Raw genomic sequence first — 13,551 nt, 5'->3', positions numbered from 1 at the left:
TAGGCTGGTCATAACTTATCTTCCAAGAAGTAAGCATCTTTTAATTTCATGACTGGAGTCACCATCTGCAGTGATTTTGAAACCCAAAAATAAAGTCAGCCACTGTTTCCACTGTTTCCCCATCTATTTGCCATGAAGTGATGGGACTGGATGCCATGATCTTAGTTTTCTGAATGTTGAGCTTTAAGCCAGCTTTTTCACTCTCCTCTTTCACTTTCATCAAGAGGCTCTTTAGTTCTTCACTTTCTGCCATAAGGGTGGTGTCATCTGCATATCTGAGGTTATTGATATTTCTCCTGGCAGTCTTGATTCCATTTTGTGCTTCATCCAGCCCAGTGTTTCTCATGATGTACTCTGCATATAAGTTAAGTAAGCAGGGTGGGTGAGTTTCAGTTTCCTCATTGGTTAAAATTGAGATAATAATGGTATTCATTTTAGAAGTTTGTTGTAATGACATAACCTGAGGAAAGTAGTTGTACCAGACTCTTAAACACATAATCAATGGCTATTTTTATTCTCTCCAGTTTGTTAGCTTAGGAAAGTGAAAGTGATAATAATGGTGAATCCTATTCAGAGGAAAATGAATTCAGTTTTAGATATATTAGAGTTTGCATTCACACACATAGCCAGAAGAGTTCAGTCATATCATTTGGAAACAAGAGTGTATGAAATAGTCTGAAATTAACAAATTAAAAAAAAATGCAAGTAAACAGTATTAAAGCTTTGAGGACTTAACAATTGAGTCTTAAAGCTACATGAGGTTTTCTTAATTCCACCTAAACTATTTTACTTTACTAGATTTTGTTAACATTCTTCAAAATTTAAAATGCAGGAACTGTCATTTGTATGACTATTGGCATAATTCGAATTTATAGCTAGTGATAGCTAGCTGTACGGGGGTGGCGATGATTGGTTGGGGAAAACAAACAGGACTTGGAATTAGACCTCGGTTAGATGATTCTGTTTCTTCATTCTTATTTCACAAAGTTGTGATTGTCAAAGGGACAAGTAAATATGAGATACATTATCTCCATGGAAATACTTTTACTAAAATATCATTTTATCAGGATAAAAAATTCTTGACTGGTTCTGGACTTTTAAGACTGAATCAAACATTCCCTTCTTTATAATAGTGAAAGATTGACAACATCCCAGACCATGTCTTTAAAGAAATATGGGTATAGGTAAAGGGGAATCCATGTGCATCCTGGCACATATTTATTTAAGAATGATAATATTATTTTTATTAAGACCCAAGTAGTATAGGATATTAAAAATTAACTCTTATTCCTGGTCTTGATACTTATTAAATCTGACTAGTGTGTAGATAAGATATTATTAGAGTGTTTGTCCAGTAGCTTAGATTATAAATAACCCCTGTTCTTGCTCATTTTAAACAATGTAGTATGAATGATGCCAAAAAACAGGCTAGAACATTTTCTTCTCTCCAAGATCTTAGATTTTGTAAACAAGGCTTTGCTCCTAAAACTAATCTAGGTCATCATAACCCCAAATCTTTTGAAAGATGAGAATCCCAATTAAACTCTTAGGTTCTTTTTAATACTGCAAATTTATGAAGTGTTTTAGGTCTTAAAAACACAATATGTTTGGATTGTATAGTCACTTGGCTTACTTGTACCATGTGATAATGAATACAAATCACTGGATAATCATTTCAGCAATAATGATCACTGGAAATCTCCATGTGAGTGGAAATTAATGTAGCCTTTTATGGCTTAATTTATCCAGTACTGACCTAACAGCATAATTTTTGAATAAAAACTGATTTAATGAGAAAAGCCATAAATTTTCTTAATCCCTCAAATTGTAAATTTTAGTTTTATTTAGTCTTTCTTGAAAATAAGTTAGTGAACTGTGAAGTGTGTTGTTAAAGTGACATTATTTAACAAACTGGAAAAATGTCAGTGTCATAAAAATCTTTCTAGGATAGTCTAGATTTCAATTTTATCCCTATTGATATTAATATGGGATACTACTAATGTATTGCCCTTTTATTTGTTGGTGTGTGTGTATGTATGAATGTACATTTGTTGTTTAATAACATAGAACTAGTGTTTGCAAAAGAAAAGAGGAAACTTAAATTGCTTGAGAGCCTGGCGTGCTGCAGTCTGTGGGGTCGCAAAGAGTCGGACACGACTCAGTGACTGAACTGAACTGAACTTAGAGCCAAGTATTGGACTAGATGGCTCATAACTCTACTAGAGAAATTATTACTGCCACTTTACAGATGAAGAAATAGACTCAGATAGCTTAAATCATTTGACAGCACAGCTTCTTAAGTGGAAAGAACTTGAACCTTAGACACTCTAGCTCTTCTCCATTATGTCTTGCTGCTTTAAGGGATATTTTCAGTAATTAGGTTGTATTTTGTGCAAACATGTTTACACTGTCAACCCCTAGAAGACTTACCACCGGGGATGACAATATCCTATTTGTGCTGTTTTTCAAAATTATTATATTTTGTCCCATTTGATCCTTACAACATACCAACATTGCGGTCAAAAGAAGAAGACAAAAAAGATTTCTGACTTAGAAATGAACAATTTTAGAGAAGTACTTAAGATAGAGTTTAGTCTAGAACCCAGATCCTATGGATTTCTACCTCCTTTACTTTCTCTGAATCAGGTATGTAATCTGTGATCATGAAGTAGTGAAGTTCACAGACTGAACCTTTTATTGTGTCCTTAATGTAACTATAGCCTGGCTCCCTGTTTAGCAGTCAAATCCTGTTTTTCTGTATTGTAAGTAACATCAATGACAGTTCTGAGGTGTAATGGGGCTGTAGTGGTGGTTATTGAATGAATAATAAATAGAAAATGTTAGCTTGAGATTTTTGTATTTCAAGCTTATTCTTACATGATGCCATATTTGTCTTAGGAAATAAAATTATGGAAATACAATTATGAAAGGACTTGTGAAAAGCACACAGATTTAGGAATACCTGTGTCCTGGCTTTGCCCACTTAGTTTTGCCTTCTTGAGCAGGTTATAAAGCAGTTTCCTCATCTGTGAGGATAGTAACTACCAGAGTCAGAGGAGATGGGCATGTAAAGAAATTAGCACCATGCCTGGCCCATGGGCCTACATATATAGTGGTGGTGGTGGTGGTTTAGTTGCCAAGTTGTGTCCAACTCTTGCAATATATATGTTGGTGGTGGAGTCGCTCAGTCGTGTCTGACTCTTTGCGACCCATGCAATGTAATAATTACCTTTGAAGGGTTCTTTTTTTCTTCTAGCAATGTATCTTTTTTGTTTAAAAACTATCCAAGCTAGCATGGTTATCTCTTAAAGACAGATATCTTAAAAGATATCTCTTAAAAGAGATATCTTAAAAGGCTTAGATACCTGAAAAGATAAGGTATCTTAAAAAGCTTCCTCGATGGTTCAGTAGCTAAAGAATCTGCCTGTAACACAGGAGACATAGCAGACAATTCCTGACCCAATTCCTGGGTCAGGAAGATCCTCTGGAGGAGGAAATGGCAATCCACTCCAGTATTCTTGCCTGAAAAATCCCATAGACAGAGGAGACTGGTGGGCTACAGTCCTTGTGGTCACAAAGAGTCGGACATGACTGAGTGACTAAGCACAGCATCTTAAGAGTAGATAGTTCAATTATTTCTGCTAACAGAGGACACAGATTATGTGAAACAGTTTAATATTTCAAATTTTTCCATTCTGTATTTGGAATATGTAGCTTAAAAAAACTCATGGGAGATCTGCGTCCTACTTATTTCCTTACATTAGTATAATATAAATAATTTACATTTCTTGAACTGGCCCATTTGGAGAACACAATTATGACCATACTGGGCAAAAGGGATTTTTTCCCCTGGTTGAGGGTTGAGAATTGAGAACCTGAGACTAGTACTTAGTATAGCATTTTATTGATATATTATTCAGATTTTTAACTTGTTGACTGTTGAGATTATTTATAGCATTGTGTACCACAATGAACCAGGGGAAAAAGCAACCATTCTTCAGAATTACAATATAAAGTGCCGTTTTGAAATTTATTTACCATGTAGAAAACTGGTAGCAGAGGAAGCATTTTGCTAAATAAATCTCATGGTTGCATTTTACTTTTTAAGGTGGCATGTCTCTTCCAGTTCATTTTATTCACTTGTAATTACATGCTTCTGATTAAATTTACTATTTTTAATAAGTTCTCTTTGAATATGTTAATAGTTTTAGATTATAGAAACTGGCTATTATTAGTCTTCAATTAAAAATTTTAAGAATTTTAACTGAAAGGAAGTATTATAAAACAGTTTAGAGATCATATATTCTTTTTTTCAAAGATATAGGAAGAAGTTAATTTTGAATTATGCAATTATTTACCCAAAAATTTTTAAAAATCTGTTTCCTTTGGTTCTAGTTGTATGACTTGAATAAATAAATTTTGGAATTGATATTCTTATTTGAACTTGTTCTATTTAACTTTCCATGGTTATGAAATCAAATAAAGTAGTATATGGAGTATAAATCAGTCACGGTGCTAGGTAAGCAATAATGTAGACAGTTGTAGTATCTCCCTTCAAAGCACTTACAGTGTGGTGGAGGAGAATGTCCAACCAGTCATTTTGAAAATAATTATTTAACATTTTGTGAGCTAAGTACTAAGAAAAAAAGTGTAGGGAGACTGAGACTAGGCTCAGAGAAAGCTGCCCTGGGGAAGAGAAATTTAAGGGAGACTTATCAGTGGAAGGGACTGTGGGAGGCCACTCCAAGCAAATGAGGAATAGAATTTGCAAAGGCTCTTAAGTTTTGAAGAACCTTAAGAATCCTTGGTCACCAAAAAAAAGCAGTCTGACTAGCAAAGAGCACCTTTTAGCCTTCACAATAGTCCTGTGAGTTAATTCCATTTTATAGACAAGAAAACTGAAGCTTAGAGTAGTTTGGTAAGTTGTATAGGGTCTTACTGTTTGTAAGTGGCAGATTCATATTTTGAACCCAAGTTGGCCAGCCTGACTCCAACATCCTTGTTCTCTCTACTCTGCCATTCTTTCTCTGAGTCACTTAGCTCAGAGGTATTGTGCTCCCAAACACATCTCTCTCTTGTTATTTCTCAAAAGGCTTAGCAGCTCGCCTTCTGGCTAATTGTTAAGCCAACAACGATCAGGTTCTTTCCTTTTACTACTAAGGTAATAAGGTTTAACTCTTACAGGTTATATCTCTTACTTGTATTCTGTAGAACTCCAGGGATCCTAAAAGCTTTTTCAAGGGTAGGAATTTTGTAGATTTTGGGACTGATATGAAACTGCAGTGTTGTTTGTAGCCTCTTATTTAAAAATAGCCTCATGGTGCTCATGGGGTGCTTTCATAGTGCCAACATTTCCATCATCCTCTCTGCCCTATCCCCAAGACACTCCACATAAACAAAAATCTGAGTAATAAATAGTATGCTTCTGCTGTTGCCTCTGCCTACTCTCTCCTGTATAGAAATCCTAATGCCACCACGAATAATGCATTTTATTGGAAGAATGCAAATTTAAAGGATTCCATTGCTTTAAAAGTTTGAAAAACACTATCCTAGTTTGTGTGAAGTTCATGGGAAATATTTCCTAAATGAGAAAATTTTCTGATTCTTCATATCTGTTTATCTCTTACTACCTGCATTGACTCCCCCAAACATTTTTCCTAGAGGGAAAAAAATTCCTGAAAAATAAATTTATTTCAGACTCAGTGTCATTGTTTTATGTTTTTTGTCATAAGAAGAGATATTTTAATGCAGATACCTAGTTCAATATTTTATTTTCAGAGTTTACTGAGCAATTTTTCCTAAGCAATCTCTTAACCTCAGTTTTTCTTACCCTCTTAAAAGGCACTGCATAAATTTGAGGGAGGACTATTTTTAGGCCTTGTCTTGTTTTAACTAACTAATCTTGCTTTTCTTGGAATTTGTGAAGTTTGTTGTAAAGTAATTCATAGTTCTGGGTAGACAGAGGTTGATGCTTTATCCTGATTGTCCTAAATTTTTGTATCCTTTGTTTACAGAGGGTTTCACATGGTAGAACCTGATTTACTTGAAATGCGAAGTAATAAATTGATTCCCTCCACCACCCCTCTTTGTCCTCTGTTTTATGTGAAACACCGACTGAAGTGAATGTTTGCCCCATGAATTTCTCTCCATTTTAAAAGTACCCAGAGACGCACATTTTAGGGGCTCATGCTAGAATACTTTGTCATTATCGTCACACCAATCTTTCCTTTCACGTTGCCTAAACACAGCTGAGTTGGTAAGAGGAGCAAAGACAACAAGATAGCGCTGCCAAGTAGAAGGGAAGCTGTAGTGGACCCGACGAGCAGGGGCGGCGGAGCACACCCTCCATCCAATCAGCTGTGAGTGCTGTTGCTATGTGCGCTCGCACTCTGCTGCCTTTGTGAAAACCCTTACACAGAGCGAAGCGAAATCAGCACCCACGGCTGAACATTTGTTTTAACCACTGCAGACATCTGGATCCCTCAGTTACTGACTGTATAGCTATTGACAGCCAGAAGGCAACTTCTTTTGTACAAGGATTCCAGTATGGTTTTCAGTGGAAACAAAGGGCTTCACAGAGAAGGTGTGTAATGAAGTGTTTTCAACGGCTTTATTTTTAAACTTCCAATTTTCAGTAGCTGTTTACAGTTGCAGTGTTTGCTTTGCGTGGATATTTAATAAACAGGTCTAGGAAAATGATCTCATGTTGAAAAACATTGAATTTAGAGAATTTTCTTTACCTTCAAATAGCCTGTTTTCTTTGAACAGCATGGCTTAAAAGATTATTAAAATGCTCATCTGAACAATGAGGAGGGAGAAAAGAAACCAAAATACAATGTGCTTACGTTAATGGGGGAAAATATGACAAAAACGAGAAAATTGGGAAGAGAATGAGGTTTAGACAGAAGTATTAACTGTACTTGGGTGCGGGAGGTTTTTGTTTTTGTTTTTTAAATAGAAGCTCTTAAGGAGAATGTATTTTATAGAAGTTACGTATTTTTAACTGAAATTCATTGTTTCTGAATTTGAAGAGATTATCAGAATTTAGCTTAGCGAGAATTTTGACATAGTTTTGATGTTCTGTCTTTCTGTAAAGGGTTTCTGAAGATGCAGCCTCAAATTGTATAAGCTCTTAATTGTTTGATCTGTTGGCTAGTTCTTCTCAGTTCATATCCAACTGCAAAGACAGTGATGTGTTCTATTAAATAAATGTCCATATAGAAAATTGAAAATATAAAGGATTTTGCAGACAAACTAGAAATGTATAAGATACTATTTTAAAATTAAAGCGAGCCTTTATTTAATAAGGAATAATAATTCCTTATCTGAATTAGTTAATACTGCAGATATAGTAAAGTCTTATTAAGTTAAACCTCACCAATTCAATATTTGTAATAATTAAACAAAATATGGGTTACAGCTTATTTTTATGAGATCTGGAAAAACCAGTTTATCCAACTAATTATAGGCAAGTTTTAAAATAGATAAACAGAAATCTTCATGCAGTTTCAAATACTGTTAAATAATATTTTACATAGTTGATTTAGCTAATGATTCTTTTAAATTAATTAAAGCAGAACAGAATACTAATTAATATATTGCCCATTTATAAACAGTTTTCTTTTGTTTATCTACTTTCACCTGGTTGTGTGAGTGGCTTCTTTTTAATTCACTAGTTAATTTATGTTTGAGTAAAATTAGTATAATATAAATTCCAAGCTAATATGCAAGCTTTATATTTTATCTCTACAAATGATATATTTTGGAATATGATTGGTTTTGACATTATTCTCTTCAAGAAGTGCTTGGTGCTTGTCATTAGGAAGGGTTAGCATTATTTGGTAAGCGAAGAGAGATTTTTTTTCCTTGAAAAGAACTCAAAATTATTTCATGCTTTTGTGCACATTACTGACCATTTTTAAGGGTACATATATATTTATAAAGGTATTTTATGTGAACATACATGTTGCTAAACTTAAAATCTGGCATTTCTTAGTTTTTTTCAGTTTGTAGCCAAAACTTAAACTTGATAGGAGTTATAAAAATTATAGCAAAATAAAAAAAAATTATGGTAAAATAAAAAAAGCTATTATATACTTTGTACTTGCTAGCCTTCATGATATAAAGCACTTATTTGCAGAAGAGAAGCTGGGGGGCGGGTGGGCAGGGATGGGAGGCAGAGGGATATTAAATGGGCCCAAACTCATCAAATATAGCTCTAATCCCTTGGAAGTCAGTCTAGTTATTTCCCTTTTTTGAGCTATCTATCTCATCAATTACTCATTTTATTTTTTAATTATACGACCACAGAAACCAAAGTGTTGCTTGTATTGGTTCCCCATCTGCTTGGTTTATTTCTTAAGAATTAACAGACTTTCCAAGAGAAGGATGATTTCATTCATATGCTGCAAAAAAAAAAAGGAACATGATATTGGCAAGAAATTTAGATCTGCTTCTGTGTCACACAAAAGCCTTGCCATTGTGTTGGGGAGAAATAGTCTTGGCAGAATCCCAGACTTTATTTCTGGGCTCATCACCTAAAGATTGTTCTTATACATCTTATACATGTGAGAGTTCCTGTTCAGTAACAGAACCTCAGGGTAAAAACTGATTTTTCAAAATCTGGTCAAGGCTAGTGACATTGCTAGCATACTTCAACTCTTTGGATTTATCTGTTACTTGACGATAGAATTTTAATTGTCTTATTCTGTGTCAGAACTTTCTGGCTTTATTTGTTTGTACTTGTAATTAGAAAAATACTTCAGTTTTCAAAAGTAGTGATTTCTTTTTTGTCTTAGCCACTTGATAGGATAGCAAATAGAAGCTTTCATATTTATCAGATGCGGTGTTTGCTGTAACAGATTTTATTTCAAATAAAATATTTTTCATTTTTAAATCACCAGGCAATAATATAGAAATATGTAGATAGTATTTCATTTATAATTCTTCAAAAAATTTCTCTTATTTAGAATTTCAGGTTAAGAAGGGGTAACAATCCAAGTATTTCTTTTTCTTTTGGTCTTTTGTGAAATCTTTAAAAAAAAAAAAAATTCCTATAGCAAGTATTATCCCCAAGTGTTTGATTTCTACATGTATGCTCTAAGTATTGTAACACTATATGCAGTGTTTCTTTGATTCTTCCTTGTAGAAATTCCATTCACTTATTCCTGTTCTGAACCCAGAAAAGATTTAATTATTATAGTCAACTAGGCAAGTAAGTTTTGTCCTAACAACTTTTGATCAGACATTTTCATGTAGCAGCAGTGCTGTTACGTAAACTGTATTGCTTTTGCAAGAGTGGCTCAGATGGCAAAGCGTCTGCCTACAATGTGGGAGACCTGGGTTTGATCCCTGGGTGGGGAAGATCCTCTGGAGAAGGAAATGACAACCCACTCCACTATTCTTGCCTGGAAAATCCCATGGACGGAGGAGCCTGGTAGGCTACAGTCCATGGGATCGCAAAGAGTCAGACACGACTGAGTGACTTCACACACCCACAGTCTTTACAATCTTTTTAAAAAAATCTTCAGATGCCATCGTATCTAAAATCAGAGACCCAGGTTTTAAAAACATAGTTGTTCAGAGTATTGCTTGAATCTGACTATATAATCCTTTGTGATGAGGCTGAGTTATAAGCTATTACTTGATAAACTGGAAATATTGCCTTGTTGTTTTCTTTTCTGGTCTCAGTTTTACTCATTCAAAGACTTCTGAACATCAAAGGATTTGAATTATAAGGTTTATGATAAGCACAGGGGCATTAAAATTATAAATTACAGGAGGTAGTCAAGATAGAGTAGAAAAAAGAATTGGTCCTAAGAGTCGTATATGGGCCTCGCATTTTGCTGTAAGCTTCTTGTTATCCAGAGTATGAAAAGAAAACTCTGCCAGTTATTTGCAATCCCTGTTATTTATGTAACATTTTATTGCTAAATATTAGCCATTCTCTTTTCTTTAAAAATTATTCTACATTTTTTAATTGAGAATTTTAAGTATACTGTAAGTATAATTTTTTATATTTTTCTTCTAAGTTTCACATATGCATATATACTTTTATGCAGAATCTCAATTTTCTAAGATACTTTGTGACCCAGAAAGTCTTGGAAACTTGGGGATTTGGGCAGAAGAAAGGGCAGAGCTGGACTTCCCTAGTAGTCCAGTGGTTAAGGCTCCGAGCTTCCAGTGCCTCCACTTAAGGCCGAGTGAGTTCAGTCCCTGATTGCGGAACTAAGATCCCACATGCCTTGCTTGGCATGGCCAAAAAAAACAAACAAAAAAGAAGAAGATAGGGCAAGGCTGATAGGGAAGTATGTGACTAAACCTCTGAAGAAAGGTAATAGTCAATAATGGCAAGGAAATAATGAGTAAATGGGAAGGTAAATGAAGAAGAGGAGGCAGAAAAAAATTTATTTGATAACTGTTATTTTTGGGGTGTGTGTGTATGTGTATGCATAAAAGTTCCCACCAGTGCTGGGCTGACTGACTAGAGCTGGTAAATTCACCAGGGATTTGTTTACTGGGAAGTAACTCATTTCTGACTTTGCTTTTAAATTCCTCAACTAGGTTCTGATAAGGATGACCTTGTATTTACCACTCATTAATGACAAGGGACAAGTCAGCTATCTGGAAACCAGAAATTAAATTTTACCACATACATGATGAATGTAACTGTTTTGAAATATAGGAAGTTACAGAATAAAAATCTGGTGATGTAGGGGCTAAAATTTAAAAACTCAAAATTCCAAGCCAAAATGTTCAGAAAATGGTCTTTTGTCATTTTAATAAGTACACAAAATTTCAGATTCTTTTTCAACTGATCACATTATTTTCATTGCTTTGGGTAGTGATAATTTTATGTTATTTTTGGAGAGAGGTTCAATCTGGTTCCCATCTTGGTTTTCATATTTTCATCAAGTGCTAAGATTTTGTGATTCTTAGATAAACATATTTAGTCTTCCAGTTCAGCTGAAGATAAAGTTTAGCTTATTGAAAATTAGAGAACCAGCAAACGTAAAGAAAAGACAATGTCTTACAGGTTTACTCCATTTTTTTCACTGTCAGTGCATTCAGTGGTACTGCCCAAGTGGCTTCTGCATTGGATCCCGAAACTATTTTACATCTAACAAAAAGGGTAGGAGAACCTTTTTAGAAATACATTTCTTGGTTTTACCTGACTGCATTGCATTGGTATGTTTGTTTACCTTAAATCATTTATTCTGAAAATATCCACATAGAAAAAGAATTAAAAAATTGCTCTATGTCATTGTTTTATATTTTCCATACTGACTGAAAAATATCAACCCTCTTGCTAGAAAAAACGCATCTATGTATATACATAGATAATTTTGTGGAAAATAGCCAAAGGTTCATAAATTCTCTTAAGAAATCTTATTAAACATAATTTGGTTTTAGTCAGAGAATAAAAGCATTAATTTTAGAGAATTGAGGTTTAAAATAGATTGGATAAGAACTTCAGGATATGAATGGAAGCAAAGTATTAAGTAGTGAGTGTGCAGCGCTGTTTTGTTACTTTTGAGAAGAGTGGAAATGTTCTAACATGTACGCCATACATTAGTACTCTTGCAGATGGATTTGTCCTGGGGAGGACCCCACAGTCCTGTGCTGACTCCTCTATTCTGGATGAACTTCTGATAGAGAACCTAGTCAAAAGGACCAGGCCTAGAATGTGTAATATCTAGATCTGAGGACCTACATATCATCTCTGAGTTGTAGGTTGAGATTACAGGAAATCTCAGATACTTCCTTTGGCCTTAGACTTTCAGCTGGGTGCTCTTCCAGAAATTGCTCTGTGCTAGAGATGACAGACCCACTGCAGTGGATGGCACCTAGTTCCATCTTTGTTCTAGAGAACTGAGCAGAACTGATCTTAGTGTATGTGCTCAAGTTTTCAACTCTTAATTAAAAACAACTCTGCATCCACTTTTTATTTCTGCTGGAGTTTTAGGATTCACACATACCAACAGTCAGTGGAAAATACAAATGTTGAGGGTGCGTAGAAGAAGGAGTCATGCATGTGGTAGAGGGAAGGAGATTGAAAGGACAGAGTGTATTTTGGGGGACCAGCCTATGTTATAACCATATTTCCATGAGGTGAAAATGTAAGAAAGACTAAATTAGGTCAAGCTTGAGGATAATTTTGGAAAGCTATGTGCCAGTTTTCTGAGTTTAGTAAAGCTGGAACAAAACAAAACAGCACTAGAATAGTAGATGGTTGCTTTTTTAGCACAGGGTCATCTTTTGAGTGTAGAGCTAAATCTAGAACATGTGGTTTTGAGAGACAGGACTTTGCTTCCTTTTGTGGCAGTGTTTTCTCAGCTTTTCGTCCCCTACTTCTTTCTGCATGTGGTGTGAAGTGATAACACCTATATGATCAGAAATATTCCCACGAAAGACAGTTGAAAGGACAATATTTTCTACTTTAGTATTTTCAGGCCCTGAAGCAGTAGTGAATTAGGCTTAATGATTTACACAGAGAACAGAGAAAGTAGAAAATAAGATCAGTGCAAGTAAGAAAGAAATGAATAAAATCTGTATAGCTCTGTTTGTGTCTGTGTATCTGTGGTGTATGGCGAAAAGCACAATCCTGGTAACCTGAACTTAAGGAGGCAAAACGAATGGACACTAGTAAATTTTGTCAATGACACTGAAAGGTTCTAATTGTTTCATTTTAAATATCAAGTCTTGTAGGAGCTTTCTCTGATATCTAAGATTGAGTTCCCACCTAACCATTCCCATAGCACTGAGATATACTTCTGTTATTTATTAAGCATCACCCTGAATTAGCTTTACCTGAAAGTACTCCACAAGACTGTCCTCTGCTTGAAGGCAGAATAGCAGCTGATTCTGCCATTGCCTTTGGGAGACGAGGTGGGTTTCACTTGAATTTTTTGACACATAGAGACTTAGTTTTCCACTCTTACCTTCTAGCCAATATTTAAATTGCTTAAAATTTAGTTTTCTTTCTAGAGCTTAAGTTGCCCTCAACTCATCACATAAGCAGTCAATAGGTTGGTATGAAGAATTCTGTTATTCCTTAAAAGACTGTTGAGACCTAGAATTTCCAATAACAGATATGGAAATTAGAACTCAGAAAGTGCTCTTTCTCCTTTTAATATTTTTAAATTATATGTTTTTGCCCTGGCCTAGAGATTTGGTGACTACCTAATGCAATTTTTAAAATTTCAAAAACAGATATTTCCTTGTCCCATTCAAGAAAATCATATAGATAAGGGCATTTAAAAAACTCACAAAAAACTATTTCAGGGCAAAATATCAAATTCAAGATAATTATCTGGACAGGGAAACAGCAAGCCTTTATCACTTTAACTAGAAGTAAGCTAAAATAGGGAGAAAACAAAATGTGATGCAGTATTAACCATTCATTATTTTAGCAAGTGTTTGCGAGCTTGTTCATGCCAAGTACTATGCTGGGCAACTGTAAGAGATGAGCCTTCTTCTCATGGACCTTAGTGGGTTAGAGAAGAGAGGTAAATAGTGATTTATTTGTGTGTGTGCGTGTACTAAAATTTA

The 13,551-nt window shown here is 34.8% G+C and overlaps 1 protein-coding gene across 7 annotated transcripts in view; it reads left to right on the top strand.

The window, feature by feature from the left end:
* ATOSA (atos homolog A) overlaps positions 1-13,551 on the top strand; it is an 83,865-nt gene that overhangs the window by 18,772 nt on the left and 51,542 nt on the right. For 2 of the 7 annotated variants that reach the window (XM_061157187.1, XM_061157186.1), the window contains exon 1: positions 6,430-6,583. The exons of 4 other annotated variants lie outside the window; for them this stretch is intronic. In XM_061157187.1, the coding sequence (XP_061013170.1) occupies positions 6,547-6,583 (37 nt within the window). In that variant the 5' untranslated portion in view covers positions 6,430-6,546. Of the gene's footprint in view, positions 1-6,427; positions 6,584-13,551 lie in introns of those variants that run through there. One more of the 7 variants, XR_009695113.1, reaches the window with a different exon arrangement.

The sequence above is a fragment of the Dama dama genome, chromosome 12, assembly GCF_033118175.1.
Source record: "Dama dama isolate Ldn47 chromosome 12, ASM3311817v1, whole genome shotgun sequence".
Taxonomy (NCBI): domain Eukaryota; kingdom Metazoa; phylum Chordata; class Mammalia; order Artiodactyla; family Cervidae; genus Dama; species Dama dama.
This window is presented reverse-complemented; position numbering and strand designations above follow the sequence as displayed.